Here is a 26606-nt window from a genome sequence, read left to right on the forward strand (position 1 = left end):
GGTTTCCCTGGATTTTGACATATGGCCTGGGGTCCCTGAGGGATGGGGTGTGGTCTGGGGTCCACCTGAATGTTGGGATGTGATTTAGTGTCCCCGATGGGGGTGGTTTGGATCCCCGTTGATTCTGGGACATATGGTCTGGGGTCCTTGATGGGGTGTGGGGCAGAGTCTGAGGTCACCAAGGAGAGTAGGACATGGTTTGTGGTCCTGGGTGGCCGTAGAACATGTTCTGGGTCCTCAAAGGATGTAAGGCACGGTCTGAGGTCCCCCTGGGTATTGGGACATGATCCGAGGTCTCTGTTGGGAGATGCCGGGTCCCAAGCCAGTCGGGGCGTGGTCTGGGGTCTCTCGGGGAGCCGGCGGGGCTGGAGGTGGGGCCGGGGAGAGGCCGGGGGCGGGCCGGCGGCTCCGCAGCGGAGAGGGGTCTGGCGGGCACCGGCGGGGCCGGGGTCTGGGGTGTACGGCCGCCCCACCCGCCCCCTCCGGTCGGCGCCCCCTCCCCCTTTGCGGCGCTGGTGGCGGGGCTCGGGTGGCGGCGGGGATCTGGCGGGCGGCGCGGAGGGCGGAGCTCGGCGGCGGCTCGGGAGGGAGGGCGGGAGGCGGGAGGGAGGCGGCCCCGCGGCACCGCGCCCCCTCCCCCGGCCCTCCCCCCACCATGGCGCGGAGCGAGGCGGCGGCGGCGGGGCCCGGCCCGGGCCCCCCCCGGGCTGGGTGAGCGTGGCCCGCAGCGGCCCGGGAGGCGGCGGGCGGGGGCGCCGGTGTGAACGCGGGTGTGAGCGCGCGAGCGTGCGTGTGTGTCCGCGGCGCTGCGGCGGGCCCGGCGTGCGCTCGCGCGGCCTGAGTGTGCCCGGCGCCGGCGTGTGTGGCCGGCCGGGTGTGCGCCGGGTGTCGGGCCGCGGCGCGGGGACCGGCCGCGCGCGCGTGTCCCCGAGCGGCTGCCCCTCCGCCCGTGTGTCTTGGGGGCTGCCGCGCGCCCATCGGAGGGGCTGTGTGCAGGTGTGTGTGCGTGGGTCGTGTGCCCAGGTGTGGGTGCCCCCCAGCCGGTGTGTGCGCTCGGCCAGCTGCGTTGGGTGTCTGTGTCCGGCTTGGATGTCCATCCGAGGGTCTGTGTGGCCGGGTGTGCCCGCTCTGGTGTTCATTTTGTGTGTGTGCGCGCGTGTGCCTGCGGGTTGCATGTCTCCGAGGGTGTGTGTCTGTGCGTCCACGTCAGGCTCCCGGCCGCGGGCTGGGGCTCGGCGCCTTGTGGGTCCAGGCCTCTGTGTGGTTTGGGGGAGGGGAGTTTGCCGCTCCCTCGGTCCCTGTCAACTGGGTGGGGGGGGTCCTCAGCGGTCCTTGGGGGGAGACGGCCATGTCTTCCCCTTCCCGGTGGCTGGGTGGGGGGGATGGGCGGTTGGTAGGTGGACAGATGGAGGGATGAGAGGCCGAGGGATGGACAGATGGGCCCGAGGGGAGGCACGCAGACCTGGCCCTTCCCCACCCACCCCACCCCAATCCCCACATCGGCCGGATCTCCGCAGATGGGGCCAGAGTTGCCCGCATCCAGATGGCCAGGCTGGGGGACCTTTGGGCTGCTGGTGGGAGGATCGCCTTGGACCAGTGCTGTAGGACTTGGCGGCTCCCCCAACCCTCTGAGCTTCGGCCTGCTGAACTCTGACCTCTGGCCCTGGCTTTTGCTCTGATGGTGGGGGCAGGTATGGTGGGGAAGGAGGGATGTTAGGATTTCTTTGGCCTGCAAAGTAGGTGGGGCATGAGTGCCTCAGGGCTGGGAGAGATGTGTGTCCATGTATGTGTGTGAGTGTGAATCTGTGCCTATCTGTTGACTGTGTCACTGTGTTCAATATTTTGTGTGCATTTGTAAGTGTGTAAATTCCTTACAGGGCTGTTGTGTGAACATGTCTGTTATGAGTTAACATCTTGGAGTGTGTATGCAAAAGGTAGATCTTTTTGTGTCTGTGTGTTTGTTTGAGTGTGTATCAGCCTTGTGTCTGTGTATGCTTGTGGTTCTGTGAATGTGTGTGAGGTGTATATCAGCTAGTGTGTGCATTTGTGCATTTATTGGTGTAGGAATATATCAGCTTTGTGACTGTGCATCACGGGGATATGTGAAGTTGTCTGAGCATGTTTGAACATTTAAGAGCGTGTACCTGTGTCTCCTTGATTGTGCAAGTAAGTATCTGTTATATGTGTGTGCCCTGCGTGCTGGTGAGTGTGCAAGGGCATATCTGTTATAGGCGCATGTATCTGGTGGTCTGCAAGGGTAAGCACATGGGTTTTTTGTTGTGTGTGTGCATCTGTGTATGTGAATGTGTAAGGAAAAGTCAATGTTGTACATGTGTGGTTGTATGCAGGTGTGTCAACCTTGAGGGTATGTGTCTAAGTTGTGAGTCCATTTATGCATCATTGTTGGTCTCTCAGAGTGAGGTTGTGTATGTTCAAACATATATGTGCAGGATTGTATGCACACACATGCCTGTGTCCCTGGCACAAGACTGACCCTGCTTCTGGGCCCAGTGAGGTTGGGGCCCATGTGGCATGACCTGTGCTATGCTGGGGTCCAGCCTGGTCTATGGACACAAGTGTGTCCACATCCCAGGCCACGAGCCAATGGAGGGCAGAGGGCACAGAGATCGTGCTGGTGTGTCCATGGAAATACAAGTGTAGAGACTCAGGTTGTGGACTCATGTGAGTTTTGGCATGTCCACTCATATTGGTGTGACAATGATATGATGGTGAGCATGGGAACCTCTGATCCCTCCCCAGCTCCTAGTACCACTTAGGTCTTTGAAGTTGGGGGGCTGGGATGTGAACTCTGGAAGGAGGAAGCTGGAATCCGGAATCTGAAGGAGAAAGAGGGTGGAGCCCAATTCTTGAATCTTGAGAATGGAAGGGACTGAGACCTGGGCTCTTGAGTCTGAGGGGGAGAAAGGTGGGGTTCCAGACTCTAGGGTCTTGAGGGAGGAGGGAGCCGGTGTCACTGGCCTCTTGAGACACCAGAGGACAAAGGGCTGAAGTCCTGGACTCCTGACTTTTGGAGAGTAAACAGTCCTGAGGCCAAGACTCCTTGGTTTCCAGAGATGACTTTCAGAGTCCATCTGAGATTATGCAGAGCCTGCAGCAGGAGGGCTGAGAGTGTGGTCACACCAGGGACTTCCTTGGCTGAGATGGTCTCTGAGGCAGGTCTCCAGTGAGGAGCCAGAAGATACTAACAGGATCGTTTTGTTTCTTTGCAGGTACTGGCCCAGGCCCTGACTCCCTGAAGAGAGGTGAGTGGGGTCCCTCAGGCTGGGGAGAGAGATGCGGAGTGGTTGCTCTTGTTCTGAGCCTTCTGGGGGCCTGGATCCCTACCTCGTAAGGATTTCAGTGCAGGGTATGGCAGTGTCTTGAGGGGCCAGGCGCCCCCCAGGCTAGGGGTGGGTTGGGGGCAGGGTCAGGAGCATCATGTTTGGGTAAGGGCTCAGTAGAGCCAGGGCATGAATAGCATGTGGGAGTCCCAGGCCTGGAGACATCCCCTCTTGGGATGGGTAAGGTGGTCCGGAAAGAGGGGTTTCCTCATGATAGTAAAGGGTATAGGAGAGTTTTTTGCCAGGAAATGACCCCATGCATTTGGAGAGTGACATGAATGTGGTTTACCATTGTGTGTGTATGTGCGTGTATATGGGTAGTCCAGCCTGCTGGTGGCTGAAAGACAGCCAGAGGAAAATAATATTAATAATAATATAAAAATAATACCAGCCGACATTTATGTAGTATTTACTCTCTCTAATCACGTTACACTACATTATCTCATATAATCCTTACAACAACCCGATGAGGTAGGTATTCTTATGCCCATTTTGCAGAGGAGCACACTAAGGCGCAAAGAAGGGCAGTCACTTGACTAGAGTCATGCAGCAGGGAACTGGGGTGTGAATACAGGCAGTTAGGTCCAGATTCTGTCCCGCAGTGCTGCACTGCCCCTCGATAAATGTTAGCCAGTTTCATTGCTATTGTGGTTCCTTCCACTTGAGTCTCACCCCAGCTATGGGAGGCAAAGCTCTGTACTTCTGTGTCACAGATTGGGGTTCTGAGCCCAGGAGACCCCACAGCGAGGCAGGTGTAGAGTGGGGCCTCCTAACTCAGGAGTTCTGCCTTCTAGGCCAGGGTTTTCTGTCCAGTACAGTGTCCCAGAGGGAGTGTAAGACAAAGTAGTGGGGACCTCAGAGATGGTGGGACACCCTCACTCTGCCTCTTTTTCTCTCTTCAGCCCAGTCACTATCTCCCTCTGTCTCTGTGTCTCTGTCTCTGTCTTTCTATACACTTTGATTCTCTCTTTCTGTTTCTTTTCTCACTTCCTCTCTCCATCTTTATGTCTCAATCTCTAATTTTTGTCTCCTCCGCTCAGTTTTTCTGTCTCTCGCTCCCTGTCTCTTCACTTTTCTTTCAGATTCTTTCTCTTTTCTCTGTCTCTCTGTCTCTGTTTCTGCCAGTCTCTCTCTTCCTCTCCCTTGTCTCTCACTGTCTCTTCACCTCTCTGACTCTCTTGGTTCCTCCCCTCCAGTCTACAATCCCTCTCCCCACAGACAGAGGGATCAGGGCCACATCAGGTCACAGCCCCGAACTGCAGATTCCTGGGATGTGAGCCAGCAGGGACTGGAGTGCAGGGGGGGTGGGGTGGTTGAAAACAGTTTCAGGGACGCCCCCTTCCCATCCTTTCCTCTTCACCCCCCACCCACCCTGTGTTGTGATGGGAGCTGACATGCCGTGGGCTGCAGCCGCCACAGGGGGAATCCCTGCCGGAAGATTTTGCCTGGAGCAGAGGCATAGCATGAGTATGTGAGTGAGTGTATGTGTGTGTGTGTAGGCATGTATGGGGCCTTGTATGTGCCCACTGATGTGAGCACAGAGGTCTGCCCAGTGCTTTGGAGCTCAGAAGAGCCCAGGATGAAACCAGGCTTTGAGAAGAACTTCCTAAGGCTGAGCAGGGAGACCGATGTGGTTTTCTTAGTCTCTCCCACCTTCATACTCCCTTTCCCTCTGATAAAGGGTGGGGTTGTTGTCGGTAACATTTATTGCATACTTACTGTGTGCCAGGCCCTTTGCTCAGGGGCCCCCATGAATGAGTTCACTGAAACCTTGCAACAACCAGTGAAGATGATACAATTTTCATCCCATTTTACAAAACAGGAAAGTATGGCCTACTTAGGGGAAATCATTGGTTTGAGGTCACAGAGCTAGGAAGTGGGTAGAACCAGGACTTGAACCTGAGTCTGTCTGATTTCAAAGCACTTGCTTTCGATAATAGTGCATACTTCTATGCCTGGCACAAAACGGGCACTCCAGGATGATAATAATTAACATGTACTAAACACGTTTTATGTGTTCATAAGTAGTACACCATGCTCTTTAACCCATTTAACCCTCAGAGGTAAGGCCTGTTTTTTTGTGTGTGTGTTTTTTATCTCCTTTTTACAGATGAAGAAACCGAGATTCAGAGAGGTTCAGACACTTGCCCGAGGTCACACAGCTAGTAAGTGTCAGAGTGGAATTTGAACTCTGGGAATATGGCTTCGAAATCCAAGAACTGAAAACCCTAGTTAGCAGTGATTTTTCAAAATGTTCAGTGGGTACAAGGGCCAGGCAGGGTCAGGTGTCACCCCTCTGGATGGGAGATTATGAGAGATCTGGGAGCCCCTGGAGGAGGGGCAGAGGTTGGGATAGGACACTCAGGGGTGGGACAGCGGTGATTTACCAAGCAGCATTGAAATACTGTTACCAACTGCATGCCAACCTATGCTCAGTGCGGCCACTGCCCTAGAGAACGTGGCTGTCAGGAAGGGAGGGGTCTGGGTGAGGCTCCTGGCAGAGCAGCCCAGGCAGCCAGGCTGGCCAGCAAGCTCAATGCCTGGGTAACCGGTCTCCTTGTCCTTCAGGTCTTACTGTCCACTCCTCCCCCCTTCCCCCTGCACCATGGCTCCGGGCCCCTTCTGCGCGCTGCCCTCGCCACCGCCTGCTGCCCTGTCCTTTCTGCTGCTCCTCTGGGCCGGGGCGTCTCGCGGCCAGCCCTGCCCGGGCCGCTGCATCTGCCAGAACGTGGCGCCCACGCTGACCATGCTGTGCGCCAAGACGGGCTTGCTGTTCGTGCCGCCGGCCATCGACCGGCGCGTGGTGGAGCTGCGGCTCACAGACAACTTCATCGCGGCCGTCCGCCGCCGGGACTTCGCCAACATGACCAGCCTGGTGCACCTCACCCTCTCCCGTAACACCATCGGCCAGGTGGCACCCGGCGCCTTTGCTGACCTCCGCGCGCTCCGCGCTCTGCACCTCGACAGCAACCGCCTGGCCGAGGTGCGCGGCGACCAGCTGCGGGGCTTGGGCAACCTCCGCCACCTGATCCTCGGCAACAACCAGATCCGCCGGGTGGAGTCGGCGGCCTTCGACGCCTTCCTGTCCACCGTGGAGGACCTGGATCTGTCCTACAACAACCTCGAGGCCCTGCCCTGGGAGGCCGTAGGCCAGATGGTGAACCTGAACACCCTCACGCTGGACCACAATCTCATTGACCACATCGCCGAAGGCACCTTCGTGCAACTTCACAAACTGGTTCGCCTGGACATGACCTCCAACCGCCTCCATAAACTGCCCCCCGATGGGCTCTTCCTGAGGTCCCAAGGCCCTGGGCCCAAGCCGCCCACACCACTCACGGTCAGCTTTGGGGGCAACCCCCTGCACTGCAACTGCGAGCTGCTCTGGCTGCGGCGGCTGACCAGAGAGGACGACCTGGAGACCTGTGCCACCCCTGAGCACCTCACTGACCGCTACTTCTGGTCCATCCCGGAGGAGGAGTTCCTGTGCGAACCCCCGCTGATCACCCGGCAGGCGGGGGGCCGGGCCCTGGTGGTGGAGGGCCAGGCAGTCAGCCTGCGGTGCCGGGCGGTGGGTGACCCTGAGCCGGTGGTGCACTGGGTGGCACCCGACGGGCGGTTGCTGGGGAACTCGAGCCGGACCCGGGTGCGGGGGGATGGGACACTGGATGTAACCATCACCACCTTGCGGGACAGCGGCACCTTCACTTGCATCGCCTCCAATGCCGCCGGAGAAGCCACGGCCCCCGTGGAGGTGTGCGTGGTGCCTCTGCCGCTGATGGCGCCCCCGCCGGCGGCCCCGCCGCCTCTCACCGAGCCGGGCTCCTCCGACATTGCCACGCCCGGCCGACCCGGTGCCAACGAATCGGCCGAGCGCCGGCTGGTGGCGGCGGAGCTCACCTCCAGCTCCGTGCTCATCCGCTGGCCGGCGCAGAGGCCGGTGCCCGGCATCCGCATGTACCAAGTGCAGTACAACAGCTCCGCGGACGACTCCCTCGTCTACAGGTGGGTGCTTGCGCCCCAGAGCCTCCTCCCACCCCGAGGGCCCTCCCTGCCTTTGCCCACTTCCTTGGGCCTTCTTGCTCAGCTGGGGTTCTAGGTGGCCATGTAGAGTTGCTCTGGCTTCGTCTGTCTCTATTTCTGTATTCTTGTCTCTTTCTGTTTTTCATGCATTTTGCAAATCTTTGTTGAGCACCCACATGAGCCAGACTGGGCACTGGAGTTATAACAGTGAATGTGCCCCACGTGAACCCCACTCCCATGGGGCTCATGGTCCACATTCCTGCTCGCCAAAGGTATTTGATCGTGTACCTTGTCAGTTTAACATTTTGGAGCATGAGATACACACACACACACACATTTAACAGTTACATTTATATTTATAAATTATATGCCAGTGCTACTGTATAAACACATTGGATACATTATAGAACAGAAAACCAAAATACATAAATATGAGTTATTTTCACTATCTACTGGGTTAGAAGCCATTGCCCTGGTGTGGACAGCCCTGTACGTTGTAGACAGACCTGTATGGTGTGGACAGACATTAAAGAGTTAATTTCTCCCATCATTTCTCTTACTTTCACATCTGTCTCTGTCTGTCCCTTCTCTCCCTCCTGCTCTAGTTATGCACTGAGCCCCTACTCTGTGCTAGGCCCTGAGCAGGGCACTGTCGATACAGGGAGACCAAAAGACCAGTCCTGCCCTCAGGGCGCTCACAGTCCAGAGGAAGGAGGGAGCTAGTACATGCTGAATTATTGCCCTTCATCCTGGTAGCTTTTTAAGTATGGGTCACAGCCATAGACCTGGCACACAATGGGCACTTGGTAAGTGGTTGTTGGCTTGGTGAATGTCTCTCCTTCCTGGCTCTGTCTCCCTCATGCACACTGTAGAGCACCTGCTGAATGCTTATCCTGTGTTTGACTTCATTTGGGAATGCCAGAGGGTGTAAAGCCATTTTTGGGAGCCCCGTTTTTGGGGGTGCTCAGATCTTCACTGAAAAGCCTACCTCTTGGTCTCCATCTTCACCTTTGCCAGGGTTCTCTTGGCCACAGTCCTGGTACACAGTAGTCACTTTCCTATTGTTGGCCGAATGAGTAAATGCCTCTCTTTTCCTTCATCTCTGTCACCTTCATTTCCTTCTCTTTTAGAATCTGGTTACCAAACACTGAGTAGTTGCCTACTGCATGCTAGAGTCCATACTGGGTGCTGGGGCCACCAAGAGAGATGAGACACTGGCCCAGTTTTACAAACATGAGGGCAAACAAATGAACAAAACAAAAACCTTTATAAGGTTCTACCGAGGATGCTACCTCGTTCGATCTTTCCAACTCTGCTTTGAAGCAGCGATGATCCCCCTTCCATTTTATAGATAGGGAAACTGAGGCTTGGTGGCAGGAAGCCACTTGCTCAAGGTTACACAGAAAGTAGCAGAGCCAGGACTCCAGCTCTTACCCCTCTAACTCCTAATCCTGCCCGTTTTACATTGAACACCCATTTATTGAGCACCTACTGTTTGCCAAGCAGGGATTAGTGGAGCTGGGTAGTACATTTCTGAAAATAACTCTTGGTTTGTGACTCTCCACTTTTCTGTTTCTTTCCTTCTCTCTCTAACCTGTGGCCACTACATGGTGAGGTACAGGGAGGTTTGCAGGCCTCCAGACCCTGCATGTATTCAGATGTTGAGATCCCTCTGTTGATAGACCTGGGTGGGGGCTCTTCCCTCCCCCTGAGGGCCACAGTTCCAGTCCTGTATCCCCCTTGCAGATGCCTGTACTATGGTGCTGTAGGGGTTAATTTCCTCACTGCTGCCACGGGTGGAGGTGACATCCAACCAGAAGCGTGCTCTGCTGCTTGCTTGGGTCTTTCAGCCAATTAGAGATATGTGGGCTTAAGCTTTCTTAAGGAGCCAGCCTCTGTCCTTGAAAAGGGGGGAGCCCCTAGCAACTGTTTTTTTAGGGGAAGGAGCAAGAGGAATCCAAGTCTCTCTGAGAGGGGAGATAGAAGGAAAAGGAAGACTTACAGCCTGGGGCCCAAGGTCGGGAGTGGTCAGTTAAATGGCAGGCAAGGGGAGAGTTGGATGAGTGGGTTGGCCTTTTTGAGGGGGAAGGGCCCTTGCTTGAAGTCTTTTGGTTGGAGCATGGCTTTTGGTGGTAGGGAACCTCCAGTAGGTGGGACAACTGCAGTGAGCTTCAGGATCAGAAGGTGGCCTGGCTGGAGGGAAGGTGAAGCTTCTGAGAGGTAAGAGGCCTATGGAGATGGGGGCACGGCTTCTCAGAGGAGGTGGAGCTTCTGCTTCATGGTCCCATGCAGATGAATATGTGGTCCTTGTCTCTGGTGACCCACTAAGACCTTTGTAGGAGAGGAGAGCTTGTGAGGTTGAGTGCTGGGTGTGCAAGTCCATGTGGATGTGGCAGTCCCGGGTTAGCCAAGGCTGGACATGGCCAACAGTGTGGAAAGGGTGTGTCCAACAGAAGGGGAAGGGCCTAGTGGGAATGGTCTTATAGATGGGAATGGATGCAACTAGCAGTAGAGTGTGAGCCACAGTAAGGGTTAGCCAACATAGGGCAAGCTAATAATGATGAAATTGTCAGGCTTTGGGTATATTAACTCATTCATACGCCACATCATCTCTGTGATATACTAATTCTTAATATCCCCACTTGGGGGAAATGAGGCACAGAGTGGAAAAAAAACTTGCCTAAGGTCACAGCTAGCAAGTGGCAGAAGAGAGACTCAAACCCAGGCAGTCTGGCACCTAGACTCATCAGTTTAACCACTTCTCTGCCCTTCATTTGAGGGCAGGGGCCTAGAGCAAGAAATGGGGCATGCTTGCCTGGCTACATTTGACCCAATTATAGGTGAGACTTACCTGGGGGTGTGGCTGGGTGACATGGCAGTATAGGGCAGGGCACACACGCACAGCAGTTTCAGGGCATGCAAAGAGTGGACACAGCCCTAGGCAGAGCAGGGCAACCATCCCTAGTGGGCTATTATGGGGTGTGGTGCAGGAATATGTAGTTAAGAGGCTTGGCAATTGTCTCAGAAGATAGACACAGCTAGGAGAGAAATTTACCCAAAGATGAGACATGCAGTTTAAAGGAGTGGCCTGTACACACATGGTTTCCCTGAAAGGGCAGGAATATGTAGAAAAGGGGAACTGGAGGCTCGGGCTGGGTAGCTCAGTTGAAGCATCACCTGGATATGCCAAGGTTGCAGGTTTGATCCCGTCAGGGCACATGCAATAATCAAGCAAGGAATGCATAAATAAGTGGAACAACAAAAATTAATGTTTCTCTCTCTCCCTCTCCCTCCTCTCTCTGTAAAGCCATAAAGACAGGGGATGTGAGTTGACCTTAGTGTCCACTTGAGTGAGGGTGGGACATGCTGGTAGGGGATGTGGCCTGTAGCAATGGGGCCCCTTAAGGATGGAAATATGTAGATAAAAGAACTTGAATGTTGCCCTAATATGGTGAGACACTGCTAGGGGGCCTTTCCCTTGAGGGTAGGGCATAAAAGCTATAGCACTCTTCTCATGCCAAGACTAGAATATGTAGATAAGGGAACATAATTGACAGATATTGGCCTACTAGGCAATAAGACAGCTAGGGGTGGGTCTGAGGGCGGGGCACCAGATGAAGGGCATGGCCTTAGCCGTGGTCCTGAGAGGTTAGAAATGTGTTGCTTAAATAGCTGCTGTTGTCTTGGTAGAGGGTGAGATACCGGTAGGGACGCATGGTTTGGTGCCCACTGTCACCACGGGTGGGACGGACAAGTGACAAGGCTTGGTTCAGAGCGGAGCTAACACTGCGCTGGTCCCGCCCCTTCCCGCAGGATGATCCCCTCCACCAGCCAGACCTTCCTGGTGAATGATCTGGCAGCGGGCCGCGCCTACGACCTGTGCGTGCTGGCAGTCTACGACGACGGGGCCACGGCGCTGCCGGCCACGCGAGTGGTGGGCTGCGTGCAGTTTACCACGGCTGGGGACCCGGCGCCCTGCCGCCCGCTGAGGGCCCACTTCTTGGGCGGCACCATGATCATCGCCATCGGGGGCGTCATCGTCGCCTCGGTCCTAGTCTTCATCGTTCTGCTCATGATCCGCTACAAGGTCTACGGCGACGGAGATGGCCGCCGCGTCAAGGGCACCTCCAGGTCCCCGCCGCTCGTCAGCCACGTGTGCTCGCAGACCAACGGTGCGGGCGCGCCGCAGGCCCTGCCCCCGCCAGCGCAGGACCGGTACGAGGCGCTGCGCGAGGTGGCGTCCCCGGCTGCAGCCGCGGTGGCGGTGGAAGCAAAGGCCGCGGTGGTAGAGACGGCTTCCGCAGACCCAGAGGCCGTCCTCGGACGCTCCCTGGGCGGCTCGGCCACCTCTCTGTGTCTCCTGCCGTCGGAGGAAACCTGCGGGGAGGACTCTCGAGCCGCGGTGGGTCCTCGGAGGAGCCGTTCTGGGGCCCTGGGGCCACCAGCTTCGGCGCCCCCCACTCTAGCTCTGGTTCCTGGGGGGGCTCCGGCCCGGCCGAGGCCGCAGCAGCGCTATTCGTTCGACGGGGACTACGGGGCGCTCTTCCAGAGCCACAGTTACCCGCGCCGCGCCCGGCGGACAAAGCGCCACCGGTCCACACCTCACCTGGACGTGGCCGGAGGGGGCGCGGCCGGGGACGACGGAGACCTGGGGCTGGGCTCCGCCAGGGCGCGCCTGGCCTTCACCAGCACCGAGTGGATGCTGGAGAGTACCGTGTGAGCGGCGGGCGGCGCCGGGACGCCTGGCGCCGCGGACCAGGCCCAGCCGCCCAGACCCCAGGGAGGACTTGGGGAGAAAGCACAGCGCCGAGACCTCTGACTGGAGGGCCCTCCTCCTCCCAGGAGGGGGCGCTGCGGCCTCAGGCTGAGGCTCGAGGCCACGCCCCTGTCCTGGGGAGCTAGGGGGCGGGGCCGCTGGGCTCCTCCCCGGAGGACTCCCGCCCCCTCGCCCCTCCCCCAGCGCGCTCGCGGACCTCGCTGGAGCCGGTGCCTTACACAGCGAAGCGCGGGGAGGGGCAGGGCCCCCCGACACTGCAGCACTGAGACACGAGCCCCCTCCCCCTGCCCGGGACCAGGGGCAGGGGCGAGGGTCCCATTTCTTGTATCTGGCTGGACTAGATCCTATTCTGTCCCGCGGCGGCCTCCAAAAGCCCCCACCCCCAGCCCATTCACCTCCCTGGTCCCCGACGGGTCTGGCTTGGGGTCCCCTTTTCTCTGTCCCCCTCTTCTGTCTCTGTCCCGCTCTGTCTTCTCTGTCTTAATGTCTCTGTCCTTCCCTATTTGTCTCTTTTTTCTCTGTCCCGTTGTCTCTTCTCCCTCTGCCCTCCCGTATTTTGTCCAGTCTCCCTGTCTCTCCTGATTACCTCCCCCCACTACATATTCTCCCGGGCAGGTCCCACTGGAAGGACCAGACTCTCCCCTATTCCTTCCTCTTTCCCCAAATAAATCCCCACATGAACAAAATCCAAAACAAAGTCCTCCTCCCTACTGGAGCCAGGACCCTCCGCCGCAGCAGAATTAAACTTTTTTCTGTGTCTGAGGCCGCTCTGCTGACCTCTGCCTGTGTCCTTGTGTCTTTGGGGTGGGGGGGTAACCTGGATCACAGCATAAGGACTAAGTGAGACTGAAGGAAAGATGGCTAACTGGGCCCAGGCAGACTTGCAGACAATGTCCTGTCCTCTGAGAGACTTAGAGGTGGGAAATATAATAAAATGATAATAGCTAACATTTAGTGAGTGATTACTATGTGCCAAGCACTTAAGTCACTTAATCCTCACAACCCTAAAACGTATTAGTTATCCCATTTTACAGATGAGGAAATTGATGCCCAGAAATGTTAAGGAATGTGCCCAAAGTCACATAACCAGAAGGTGGCAAAATTGGGATTTGAAAAGGCAGGCAGCCTGACTTCTGAGTCTTCCCTCTTAACCACTGAACCCCACTGCTGAGCAGTTAGTGAATGCTCATTCCACATACAGGCCTTGTGCTAAGCACAGCTCCTCTTTCTGAGGCTGGGCAACTGTCCGAGGTAGACATCTTTGGTTCCATTTTACAGACAGGAATCTGAACCAGGGAGAATGGAAGTCACTGGCCCAAAGATCCAGTGAAGAAATAGTGGAGCTGGCAGTTTGATCTCCGTGTCTGTCTGTTCCTTACCTTTACACTATGTTGCATCTGGAGGCTGGGGAATGGCCCCAATGGCCTTAGCTGAGCCTAAGTATCCAAAGCCAGCCTGGTGAGGGAGGAATGAGTGAAAGAGCTCATTGGTTACTGTCTGGAATATGGGAGATGGGAAGTGGAGAAGGGGTCTGCTGGCGGCACAGAGGAAGGATGGCGTGGGGAGGGGAGTTTCGGGTAAGGCTGAGGATTGTGGCTGGGGAAGGAAAGTTGGTTGGGAGACACCCCAGCCCTTGTTGGGGCGCCCTGCAGTGAAAACTTACCGATCCTGGAGAAGGAAGAGACTTCATGCCAGCCAGGGGCCCCCTGAGGCCTGGGGCGGAGGAGAGAAAGACAGAAATAGAAACAGCAGGAGGGAGGGGGAAGATCTGGGCAGACAGGGTGGGAGGCAGCAAGGACAGAGGCACCAGAGAATCAGGCCAGGAGGCTCCGTCACCCAGTGACCCAGCCGCACTTATCTATCTCAGTCATCATGACTCCTGGCTGCTGAGGGCTGCCCACAAGCCAGGCACTGCTCACAAACCCTCCCTGGTGCATAGGCAATGGGCGGGAAAGGGGGCATCTGTAACACTCTCAACAATAAAGACTTAAAAAAAGAGCATGCAACCCAGCACCAGGCACATAATGCTCACAAAATGAAGTTACTTGGATGGTAAGCATGATCTCATTTATTCTCTGCAGCTGACATGTAGTGTGTGCACCCACATTTCTAGATGAGGAAATGGTTTAGAGGTTAAGGAGCTTGTCCCAGATCATGCAGCCAGTAAACAGCAGAGCCGTGATTGGAAAGTTGACTGCCTCCAAATCCTGCACACCTAATCATCTGACTATAGTGTCTTTGAGTCACCCGATAAAACTTTATTGAGCATGTACTATGTACCTGGTCCTGTGCAGGGGATACAGCAGGAAACAAAGTAGACAAATAAAATAAGAAACCCCTACCTCTTGGGGGAGACAGTAAACAAGCAAGTAAATATGTAATGAACATCTAGTGATAAGTGCCATGAAATGAATGAAAGCATTCATTCATTTGAATAGGACAGAGAATGACTGGGAAGCCTACTTTAGATTTGGGGTGGGGGTGTCAAGGAAGGTGGTGTTGGAGTTGAAGAAATCCAATGTGGGAAGAGCCAGGGAAAGGCATTCCTAGCAATGGAAATAGAGCATGTGCAAAGGCCCTGAGAAAGAACTGTGCTTGGTGTGTTTGGACTGGAGTGAAGAGGAGAGCAAGTGGGAAAGACAAGCAAGGAGCAGATTCTGTAGAACCTTGTGGTCTGTGGTTAAGAGTCAAGATTTTATTCTCAGAGCTGTGGGGAGCCAATGGAGGGTTGTGAGCGGGGGTGGTATGTGGCCTGATTTCTGCGGAGACCCCAGCTGTGGGGTGTGCCTGCCTTCAGAACAAAATCAGGAACTGTCATCTCAAAACATGACATCCATCCATTGACATATTGGGGCCCACATGGTCCCTGGTTTAGCCCTTTGGAGGATACCCACCATCTTCTTTCTCCTGTAACCCTAAGGCCCTTTATTTAATAGAGAATCAATGCCAATGAGAAGCTCATTTTTTCAAAATTGAGAGCTTTAAACTCAAGGAACAGGTACCCCAGCGAGAGAGTAAGAGAGGGCGTGGTATCTTCCAGGGGAGTGTTTGAGCATCTGTTCTGTGTCTGGCCCTGTGCTGGGCACTGTAGACCCAGCAGTGACCAAGACAGACCTAGTCCCTGTCCTCCTGGACGGATGACAACAGTACTGTGACGGGAGAAGAAAAGAACACGGTGGGAGCCCAGAGGAGCTGCCTTACGCCACCTGCAGGTGCAGGGACATGTATTAATCAGAGTCTTTCGGCAGCAAGTCACAGGAACATAGCTTAACAGGATATGCACAAAAAGCAGGCATTTGCTGGCTCAGATAACTGGGAAGGAGACAATTTAGGGTAAATGTACAAAGAACTTGGCCTTAGAGACTGAACCCCAGACTCAACTCCATCAAGACACTCTCCTACTCATCTCTGTCTCAGCTCATCCATCCCCTTCAACTGCATGTGCTGGAAAATGGCCATTTATTTGCAGACTGGGACCCAATCCTTCCAGTACCACAGCTTAGTGGGAAAATGGCAAAATCTCTAGTCTAAATGGAAAAAAAAAAAATCCCAGGAAAGAGCTCAGATTGGACTGATTGGGTGACATGCCACCCTTGCTCTGGTTGTGGCATCCAAGGGAATGGAATACTTTAATTGGCCAGGTAGGTGTTGGTTTAGCCTTCAGTATTTAGGTGTCTGGGTTGGATGGCCTGGGGGAAGGGAGCAGCTAAAAAAAAAAATTTTTTTTTAGGTTGAACCATATGAAATTGCCAGTTTTGTAGGTCAGAAATAACAGAATATTGGCAACTTCATATGGTCGATCCTAAATACTCAGCAGAAAAGTCGGATGGGAAAGCTTGTTGGGCCTATAAAAGTAATAGAAATCCCAGTGAACCACTCTGAAGGGTGTTTGGAAGAGCAGGTGATATTAGCTGAGACATAGGGGATGAGTGGAAATTAGCCAGGTAAAGACATGGTGGCAGCGGGAGAGGAGTAGGGCCATGTTTCAAGCAGAGGAAACAGCTTATGCAAAGGCTCTCAGGGAGGACTTGTCCCTGTGATCTGGAGCTGGAGTGATCTGACTGAGCAAACCTGAGCCTTGTGTCCAACCAAGTGAAGGATTGGGAAAGGGAGCTTTAGCAGGAGAAATGGATGCTGGGCAGGTAAAACCAAAATACATCCACTTCAGAATTTCTTTGTTAGTTCTTTGCTTCTCCAAGTGTAGATTTGCAACCTTTTATTATTATTATTATTATTTTTATTATTTTTAATTCTCACCTGAGGGTATTTTTGCCATTGCTTTTCAGAGAGAATGGAAGGGGGAGAGAGAGAGAGAGAGAGATCAATGTGAGAGAAGACACATCGATTGGTTGCCTCTGGCACACGCCCTGACCTGGGCCGGGGATGGAGCCTGCAGTCGAGGTATGTGCCCTTGGCCAGAATTGAACCCGGGACCCTTCAGTCCTCAGAACTATGCTCTAACCACTGAGCAAACTGGCTAGGGCTGCAACCTTATTTCTATAACAGCACTCATATTGAAGAGGGTCGTATGCCTGAACTCAGACATGCCCTACAGGTTTCAAATTTTTATTATCAAATATGAATTGACCACCTTCTCTGGTTTTTGTGCTGGGCATGCAGAGCTGGATTTGTGAGGATTCACTTGGCTGCAAACCCAATTAACATGACTGAAGACATTTGGTTACCTTATTTAATAAGAATTCTGGAGTTAGGAGGTTTGGAAATTTGGTGCAATGGCTTATTGATATCACCATGGGCCCATTTTCTACCCTTCTGTTTTACCTTCCTGAGAAGGATAGATTCATATTCTAGACTTGTCTCATGGTCACAAAACGGCCACCAGAGCTCCAGGTCTCACACCTTCATGCCAATGAACTAAGTAGGAAGGAAGGGAACAAATGGAAGCTTTCTTTGTGTCAAGGGGGGAAAAAATCTAAAATTCTTGCCCTGGGTTGGCCACCTTGCTGCCTCCATCCGAACTGGGGTTCTGTCACTTACAAACTATATAGTGCAGTAGAGTGGCTATGGGATTGTATGTAATTTCTAGTGTACGGCTGTATTCCAGCCTTTATCTCCTAATTGAAAAAACGTGTGAATGCAAAGGAGTGAGAGTTATAGAATTATGGGGATGATTCTGAAACCCCTGTAATGTGACAAAAACTCAACCATTCAGAAACTCCAGTGGGTTACTCTTGGTAATACATTTCTTGTGACACACCTCATAAGGGATAAAACAAACTTAGTGGCATAAAACAAAAATTATTTTATTATGCTCCCAGATTCTGTGGGTTGGGAACTTGATCATGTGGGATGGCACAGCTGGGAGCTGGAATCATGTGGCTGCTTCCTCACTCACATGTCTGGTTACAGAGCTGGGATGACTGCAAAGCTGAGTTCAGCCCTTATTGTCAACCAGAGTATGTTCATGTGGCCTCTCCATGTAGTTGGGTTTCTTGCAGCATTGCAGTTGGGTTCCAAGAGGAATAGACTGAGAGTGCGTGTTCTGAGAGAGCTAGGTAGACTAGGTGTTGGAAGTCACATGACTTGCCTTCCACTGCATTCTATTGGATAAAGAAGTCACAAGTTCAGGTTCAACGAGAGGAGCACCTCTTGAAGGGAGACATGTCAAAGAATTGGCGGTCACTTCCCTAAACCACCACACAGACTGTGTGTGAGCTGGAGACACCAGCAAGCTGTTTAACAACTACACTATTGTTAGAATCAGAGTGCATGCTGGCCGCACTTTGGAGCAGATCATGGAACACCTCCCTATCAGGTATTAATTCATTAATTTCTGATTCGTAGGGTGGTATAGGGGTTTCAGGGGGAGGGCTGGGACAGCATGGGTGGGGTAGGTCTGCTTAGGGGGATCTTGGGGAAATAGCTATTTGCCAACTGGTATGAAAGTATTTTAATATTTTAACAACAGGAACAGTGCTCCCATTGGGGGCCCACTGGAAGAGATTCGCAACCTTGGAACCTCCATGTGCCATTTTAGGCTGCTCCCTAGGTCTATCTCCCACCTTTTCCCTGCTGGTAGAGCTCTAAATTTATTTAGGCAATCACTTTCTCAGGACACATTTCCCTAGCCTGAGAGGTGGATCTTGATTAGTCTAGCACTACCTTTGTAATTACATCTTCCTTGTCAGTGATTGGGTTAGACTTGGGCATATGACTAAATTCTAGCCAATGAGACAAGCAGGCACATGCAACAGGGAGTTTCTCTGAAAGATTTTCTTTGCTTCTAAGAACTGTGGAAGTATCAAGGCCCTAAACATTGTGAAGCAGAGACAAGCTATCCACTTTGGGCCTTGTCCAAATTAGTGACCCACAGAGTCGGTGAGCACATAGGATGGCTATTGTCTTACTCCATTAAGTTTTGGGTGATCTGTTATGACTTGGAGTATATTGTTTATGTGTGGCAGCTGGAGCTGTGGCTGCCATCTTGAGACCATGAGGTAACCAGAATAAGAACTGGTCAACAAAAATGGAAAGAACCTGGTTTCCCAATGACATTATTGAATGAATGAATGAATGAATGAATGAATCTTAGAACTTCCCTGCCAACTGACATTTTATGTGTGATAATAAACTAACTTTTGTTATACTTATTTGAGTTTGATTTTTGATACTTGTTATAGGTTAAAGTATCCTGATTGGTACACATGGAAAAAGGGGTATTCAGTTCACAGACAAGGAGACACAGAGAGATATATAAATGTGCATATATACACACACACTTGCACACATGTGGGCATGAATATGCTGTTATGCATCTTCAGTTAAACTCAAGTTCAAGTAGACATTCGCTTGGATACATATACACACACAGGCACAGAAGTCAAGCACACACAAATATACACACCAGTCACAAATTTTGCCTGCACCACACAGACATCCACACTCAGTCACAGACACATAGTCACACATGCACTCAAGGATTCACTAATCACAGAAGTTCTCATTACTTATTGTTTATATGAACATATTGTATAAAAGTAGAAAAATAAACATGTCTTTTGAACCTGAGTCAGGACTATATAGCTCAATAAATAAGGGATGAGAGGAAATAACTTAAAACAGGAGTGGGTGGGGCTTAGTGTATAAATAAGTTTTGGGCTCCCAGATGAGCTGGAGGTGGGTTTAGGTTCTCAGATGCAGAGATCTCCTTGAGCGACACAATTCAGGTCCCGTGTGAGGAGCCGGAAGAGGTTGAATGTGACAGTGGCTTCAAGGCAGTCTTGAGACACCTGTCAGAGAGATGAGAACATGGTTTCTCATTGCCTGGGCATCAGCCTTTTCCCTTACCCAGATCCCAGGCATCCATCCTCCCTTCCAGTAACTCACCTGCTTTGGGGCCTCCTGGAGCTGGTCCAGCCAGGGCTGGAGGTAGCCATGAGACCTGGGGCCTGCTGTGGGCTGAGTTGAAACCTATAAGCAGACAAGGGTGGTATGTAAGGCAGTGCCTGGGAAAGAAGGGGACACATACCACAAATATCGTCTGGTTGCCCCGAGCACTCACACAAACCTGGAGCTCGGAGTGGATGTGGTGCATTGTGTGAAGGGGTTGGTCCAGGATGTTCCCAAGGGATGAGTCAGCCACAGTCTCCAGGACCTTCAGTGTCAGGGCCAGCTCAGCCTCCAAAGCCACAGGGCGCTCCCACACCTGAAGTGAGAAAGTACAGGTGAGGGGTCAGATGAGGTGGAAAGGTGAGAAAGGAAAGGCAAGAAGTCACAGTTAAGTGGGGACAGGTAGGGAGTACAGGGCAAGAAAGGCAGGTGATAAAGGCACATGTGATGGGGACAGGTGATGGGTCAGGTGAGAGGGAACACATAAGGAAGGATAAAGATGAAAAGAATACAGGAAGGGCACAAAGATAAAGGAGGAGCCTGGCTGGTGTTGCTCAGTGGTTGAGTGTCGACTCATGAATCAAGAGGTCACTGGTTCGATTCCCGGCAGGGCACATGCCCAGCTTGTGGGCTCAATCCCCAGTAGGGGTCATGCAGGAGGCAGCTGATAGATGTTTCTCTCTCATCAATGTTTCTATCTCTCTATCCCTCTCCCTTCCTCTCTCTCTAAAAATCAATAAAAACATTTTTAAAAAAGATAAGGGAGGAGATAGATTAGTGGACAGGTGAAAAAGTGAAATGGGGACAAGTGAAAGGTAACTCATGGAGGTCACAGGGGTTTGAGGGACAGGGGATGGAGACATATGAGAAGAGAACAGGTTAGGGAAGCAGGTGAGAGGGGGACAATTAGATGCACAGGTTAAAAAGGGTAGATGAAGGAGGGGTGTATGCTGGTAAAAGATCAATGAAAGAAAAATGATGAGGGAGATAGGTGAGAGTCAGTAGTGAGGAAAACAGGTGAGAGGGGAAGAGGGAATTACTACTGAGAATAGGCAGTGACAAACTGAGCAGGGCAAGAGGCACAGGTGGGGGACAGACTTGGGAGTGGAGGTGAGAGGACAGGCAGAAAGATGATAAAAGGGACCCAGGGGAGGGACAGAGTCAAGGGAACATTTGAGGAGAGACAGGGGCACAGTAGTGGTGAGGAGAAACAAGAGAGAGGGAAGAACAAGTGAGATAAAGGAGGTGAGGGAGGGGGGATAGGGAGAGGGGCCAGGAGAGGGTAAGGGTGGCCTCAGTTCCAACTCACTTGCAGCTGTGTCAGTTTCCAGGGCCTGGGGAAGAGGCACGAGCTGCAGCTCTGGTTTTTCAGTGAATTTTCCTAGAGAGAAAGAGCAAAAGTTAGACTACAGTAGGAGGCTACCCCATAGCAGAAAGGATGAAGGTCTAGCAGGAGAAGATAGATATTAGTCATATAGCTAAAGAGCTAGAGACTACACCATACCAGGAGTATAGAGGTTAGCACACAGTAACAGGGCAGCAGCTTGGCCAAAGCAGGAGTTGTAGGGGTTAGTCTACAATAACAGGGAGTCACAGGTCCAAGATAGTGGCAGTGTAGGAGGATACTGAACACTTCCCCTCCTAGGAGCACATTGAAATATACACCTATATATAAAGCAATTACTCCTGAGACACAGTTGATGGCTAAATGAAGAGTTTCTGAAAAACAAACTAAGAAAGACTGAATAGAGAAGGCTGGGAAACTGTGGGAGCTCTCTGGGAGCTGTGGGAACTCTCTGGGATTGAAGGTGCCAGTGAGAGCTATTGTATGTGTCCCTCTCCATCTTGATCAGGCAGATGGGAGCTCCATTTGGGTGCTCTGGCCTATCTGCAAGGTCACTGCAGCATGTTCCCAGCAACAGTGCCTGGAGCCCATTTCCACTCTGAACAAAGGGAGCAAGCAGGATCAACAGATGATTACTACATCCACCTGGCCTCCCCACCTGGAGCAGCTCCATCTCAGTAGGCTAGTGCCCTGGATGCCATAGGTACCTGCTTGGCTCCAGCTGGCCTGCCAAAACCACCCAGCACAAACAGTCTAAGCAAAGGTCTCTTCTACACAAGACCATTTTTTTCAAGACTGGAAGAGATAATTATTTTATCTAATTCATCTAAACTTACAAATTAAAACAAAATGAAAAAACAGAAGACTATCTTTCAAATGAAGGAACAAGAAGAATCTCCCCACCCCCCCTTCCCCAAACCTTACAGAAATGGAGATAAGTAATTCCCCTGATAAAGAATAGAGAGAAATGGCCCTGCAGGGCATGGCTCAGTGGTTGAGCATCAACTTAGGGTCCAGGAGATCGCTGTTTGATTCCAGGTCAGGGCACATGCCTGGGTTGCGGGCTCGATCCCCAGTTGGGGGTGTGTAGGAGGCAGCAGCTCAATGATGACTCTCTCACCACTGATGTTTCTACCTCTCTCTCCCTCTCCCTTCCTCTCTCTGAACTCAATAAAGATAAAAAAAAGAAAAAGAAAAAAGGAATAGAGAAAAATGGATGCTCACCAAATTTGAAAGAGGAATAGAGGAACTTAGGGAGAACTTCAACAAAGAAAAAGTATAATAAAGAGCCAAAAAGAGCTGAAGAATACAGTTATTGAAATAAAAAATACACTAGAAGGAACCAACAGCAGATTAACTAATACAGAAAAATGGACCAGTGACCTGGAAGATCAGACTAGTGGAAATCAACCAATCAGAACAGAAAAAAGAAAAAAGAAAGAACCCCCCCCCCCCCATGAGAACAGTTTAAGAGATCTCTGGAAAAACATCAAGCTCACAAACATTAACATTATAGGGATTCCCAAAAGGAGAAGAAAGTGAGAAAGGAACAGAAACTTTATTTGAAAAAATAATGGCTGAAAATCTTCCTAGCCTGGGAAAGGAAACAGACATCCAGGTCCAGAAAACACAGAGTTCCAAACAAGATTAACCCCCAGAAATTCACACCAAGACATATTGTAATTAAAATGGCAAAGTTAAAGATAAATAGACAATTTTGAAGGCAGTAAGAGGAAAACAACTAGTTATATACAAAGGAACTGCCAAAAGGCTATCCACTGATTCCTCAGCAACAACTTTATAGGTTAGAAGGGTGGGGCAAGACATATTTAAAATGCTGAAAGAAAGAAACCTACCACCTAGAATAATTACCTGACAAAGCTATAGTTCAGAATAGAAGGAGAGATAAAGAGTTTCCTGGATAACCAAAAACTAAGAGTTAATCACCATCACACCAGCTTTACAAGAAATGGTAAAGGGTCTCCTTTAAGCAGAAAAGAAAAGGCCATAAGCAGAAATATGAAAATATAAGAAAGGAAATATCTCACAGGTAAAGCCAAATATTTAATAAATATAGTAAATCAGACATTTAAAAAGCTACTGCAATGGTCAAAAGACAAAAGTACCAAACTCAACTCAAACTACAATAATAAGTTAGGATATACATAAAGAGATCTAAAATATGACATCAAAAACATAAAACATGGGGGAATGAATAAATATGTAGTCCTTTTAGAATATATTCTAACTTAAAAGCCTATCAACTTAAAATAGACTGCTATAGATATAGAATGATATCTGTAAATCTCATGGTAACCACAAACCAAAACCTACAAAAGATACACACAAAAATAAAGAGAAAAGAGCCCCCTCAAAAACATGAAAGAAAAACAACAAACTACAAGCGAAGAGATTAAGAGAAGAAAGAAACATGGGAAACTACAAAAACAACTAAAAAACAATTAATAAAATAGCAATAAGCACATACTTATCAATAATTACTTTAAATGTAAATTATACCTCAATTAAAAAACAACAACAAACCAATAGGTACTCACCAAGGCATCCTTGGCTTTCTTGAAGGCCTTCCACTCCGCTGGTAGCAGATATTTGAAGTTGCCAATGTTACAGCCCCTCTCCTTTGAGGGGGGATTGGAGGTGGGGACAGGGCCTGCTTTGGCCAAGCCCAGGCCCATGGCCACCAGGACTAGGAACCACGCTGTAGCCATGACCAAGTTGCAACTGAACTGCTTCCCCTACTGCATGGCTCTGCTTTATACCCAAGCTAAATGAGCAAACCTGGCTGATGTGTATAAAGAGAAAAGGAAAGTGTGAATGTATTTGCTCAGGTCATGAGGTCATCGCTTCTCAGCCCTTTGGATAAGATGAGTGTGAAAGGCATGGGTGGGCGGGGCCAGCTGGTGCGCCAGGTGAGCTCACAGGTATGGGTGGGGCCAGGGGAGCCCAGAGCTCTGTGAGAAGGAAAGAGAAACCGAAAACAATCCCAAAAGGGCGCCTGAAAAATCCCTGAGCTTAGTTTAGGAGTCCCTGAGAATTTTGTGAGCCCCAACTGAGGCTGTGGCAGGTAGGAGGATGGGCAGCGGGGCAGGGGCAGGGGCTGGGCAGGGTGTACGGGGCTGAGGAGTCTGAACGGCAGAGAGGGAGCTTCCTCCACTGGTTTAAGCATGTTCCACAAACTCGCTCATTTCATGCTCTTGTGAGTACAGAAGTCCTCACTTAATGTCCTTGATAGGTTCTTATAACCCGTATGACGAAACCAAGTTGACTGTAGGCTGATTGATATAAACACGAGTTAAGTTCCTATGGCATTATGGTCACAAAAACATCACCAAACTTCTAAATAAAGACCCAAAACTTTTCTAATATTAAACACTGAAATAAATGTGAGCTATACACACATTTAAGGAAGATGTATAAAAACAGCTCAGATTTTGATTTTCCAGCCTGCTTTTCCAGCTCAGGGTGGCAGCTGGCTGGAGCCTTTCCTGGCAGCTCAGGGTAGGCAGTGCTCACCCTGGACAGGAGCCTTTCATCGCAGGGCCACTCTCACCCCACCCCCCTGCCCCACATTCACCCAGACAGGGACAATTTGGATACGACAATTTGGATAAACACATCTTTGGGGTGTGGGAGGAAACCGAAGACCCTGGAGAAAACCCACGTGGAATGGGGAGACCGTGCAAACTCCACACAGACAGTGCCCCCAGCTGGGGACCAAATGATTTTTCTTCTCATCAACGGACATTATAACAAAATAACACTGAATGAAACAACGTTATTCGAAGATCGCTGTAGTTATTTTTAGCATCATCTCCCATTATACTTGTGAGGAAACTCAGGTAGAGGAAGGCAAAGTGACTTGCCTATGGTCCCACAGCTGGTTCACGGCAGAGCTGGGCTTTGAACGGAGCCCCATGTGCATTCCCAGGAGCAGGGAACCTCTGGGAGCCACAGATACGCAGCTCTCCTTTCTCTCTCTCCGGGTAGCAGGACAGGGTAGGGAGCTCATTTGGGGGGCACCAGTGCTCGCTGGGGACGGAGGGGTTGCCTGGGGCGAAGGCAGTGAGGAGGGCTTGCAGAAGGCAGGGAGTCTCCAGCCCCCCACCCCCCTCCCATGGTAATATTTGTGTAGCAGGTAGGGGATGGTTCTGGTGTGCAGGCACTTCTTATTTTTCATTACTTTATATTTTTCTTGGCTCTTTGGTGCAGAAAATTATTAATCATACTCTTCAGATCATAACAGAATCACATTTGGCCCATGAGAGGCCCTCTAAGTTTTTATTCCCCTCCCCCACGCCCACTTCCCACTCCCCCCCCCCCTCCCAGGCACCCACTTTAATGCATTAGGCTTATAGCTAGCTGCAAAGATGTATTTTTATAATTTGCAATTTTGAGTATACGTGATTCCAATTTACATAAATGAGATTGTGTTCTAAATCTCCTTCGATTTTCTTTTTGAAAAAAGTGAGCAGTACATTTCTGAGATGATGTATAGCAGCGCACATCGAGTCCTCGGCTTCCGCTGCCGCATCGCATCCCACGGTGTGCCCTCAGCACTCGCACTTGTACCCGAGTGATGGACTCTTCAGTTGCCTCAGCTCCCCATCAGCACAAGGCTCCCACATGTCCTCTCTGTGGGGGGTTTTCTGGGATATATCAGGGCACCCCAGCTGGTGCCCCCACCATATCCCCTCAGCTCATCTTTTTCACTTGCATGTAGCTATGGCAGGTGGCTCCCATTGACAGTTTCCCGCCTCAGGTGCTGGCATTGTTCTTTCTCCGGCCTGCATGCAGAACAGACTAGAAGTGCCAGGATTAACCCCTCAAGGGCAAGTCACACCCAGTGAGGGTCAGGAGGCAGTGAACAAATTCTCTGCTCCCCTTTTCCACACAGAGGGTCAATTCTGAGGTGTGTTCTGTGATTCCTGAAGTCCCCCCAGAGTCCCTGTCTGAATGGGCTCTATCTAGTTGCTCACAGCAGTAACCTTTGCTTTCAGGGACTAGGGTTGTTACCAGAAAGGGGACCTGGCCCTGACGGGGTCTGCCTAGGGCCAGCCGGTAGTGTGTGGGTTCTTGACTCCATGCAGGAAAAATTTCACAACGAGTCCAGGTGAATTTTAGAGGCTGTTTATTAAAGCTGGGGACATGAAACAAGAAAGGGCCTAGGATAACAGGAGAGGGACTAGGTGGGAAATGAGCTTAGGCTGGTCTGCTTTGGCTCACTAGGAAGTCAGGGAAAAGGGGGCCTTGGGGACAGGTTCAGGGGGATGCATGGGATGAATTCCCTTTGCCCATTGCTTTCCTGGTTGCAAGTTTAGTGGGGTCCCTTAGAGTTTAGGAGATGCACCCCTGTGGGGGAAGAAGGGGAGGAAGGGAAGTGCTCCTGGGAGGAGCACACTGAAACCTTTGTTTTGAGGGGTTTTAATGGCTGGGTGTTTAGGGGATGTCTTAGGGGAAGATCTTAATAGAATTTTCATCAGCTTTATGCTGATGTCCCAAAATGAGATTTATTCTCTTAACTTCATCTGGCCTTGGGTATGGCTGGCAAATGGCACTAATTGGATTTCTGCTACCTATCTCCCTGAGTAGGGTGATTTAAGCTATTTACCCTCTGGTTGGGGAGAAGTGCAAACCATTTACTCTTAAGTGTCCTTGGTTTAGGCAGATGGGATTTACCAGATGGCTGCAAACTTCTTGTTTACTATGTATCGGTTTCCATGTTCTACTTGTCCTGGCTCACTAGCCTGTC

At 51.4% G+C, this 26606-nt stretch overlaps 2 protein-coding genes across 8 annotated transcripts; one reads left to right on the top strand and one right to left on the bottom strand.

Annotated features, from left to right (window-relative positions):
• The first annotated feature begins 466 nt into the window (after positions 1–466).
• On the top strand, positions 467–12917 carry LRFN1 (leucine rich repeat and fibronectin type III domain containing 1). 7 transcript variants are annotated; one of them, XM_081117601.1, is made up of 5 exons: positions 467–485; positions 3231–3263; positions 5452–5506; positions 5910–7346; positions 11178–12917. In XM_081117601.1, exons 4-5 carry the CDS (start codon positions 5947–5949, stop codon positions 12082–12084), a joined length of 2307 nt encoding a protein of 768 aa, XP_080973727.1. In that variant the 5' UTR covers positions 467–485; positions 3231–3263; positions 5452–5506; positions 5910–5946; the 3' UTR covers positions 12085–12917. The 7 variants fall into 7 exon arrangements, with proteins under 7 accessions (XP_080973727.1, XP_080973722.1, XP_080973726.1 ...); XM_081117596.1 differs by lacking the exon at positions 467–485 and adding an exon at positions 642–711; XM_081117600.1 differs by lacking the exon at positions 467–485 and adding an exon at positions 888–996.
• Positions 12918–19292: 6375 nt separating this feature from the next.
• On the bottom strand, positions 19293–23565 carry LOC308548030 (interferon lambda-1-like; the record flags this gene model as incomplete). The annotated part of the gene is made up of 5 exons (XM_081119046.1): positions 19293–19391; positions 19489–19572; positions 19670–19807; positions 20801–20872; positions 23395–23565. The coding sequence occupies 5 exons, from the start codon at positions 23563–23565 to the stop codon at positions 19293–19295; spliced, it is 564 nt and encodes a 187-aa protein (XP_080975172.1).
• Positions 23566–26606: the final 3041 nt, after the last annotated feature.

Source organism: Miniopterus schreibersii, assembly GCF_964146895.1.
Source record: "Miniopterus schreibersii genome assembly, chromosome: 18".
Classification (NCBI taxonomy): Eukaryota; Metazoa; Chordata; class Mammalia; order Chiroptera; family Miniopteridae; genus Miniopterus; species Miniopterus schreibersii.

Bases quoted from the DNA above. Each gene is read 5' to 3' on its own strand.
- LRFN1 (XM_081117601.1), top strand. From the start codon at position 5,947: ATGGCTCCGGGCCCCTTCTGCGCGCTGCCCTCGCCACCGCCTGCTGCC. The intron at 7,347-11,177 runs GTGGGTGCTTGC...CCCTTCCCGCAG, and splicing joins GACGACTCCCTCGTCTACAG to GATGATCCCCTCCACCAGCC.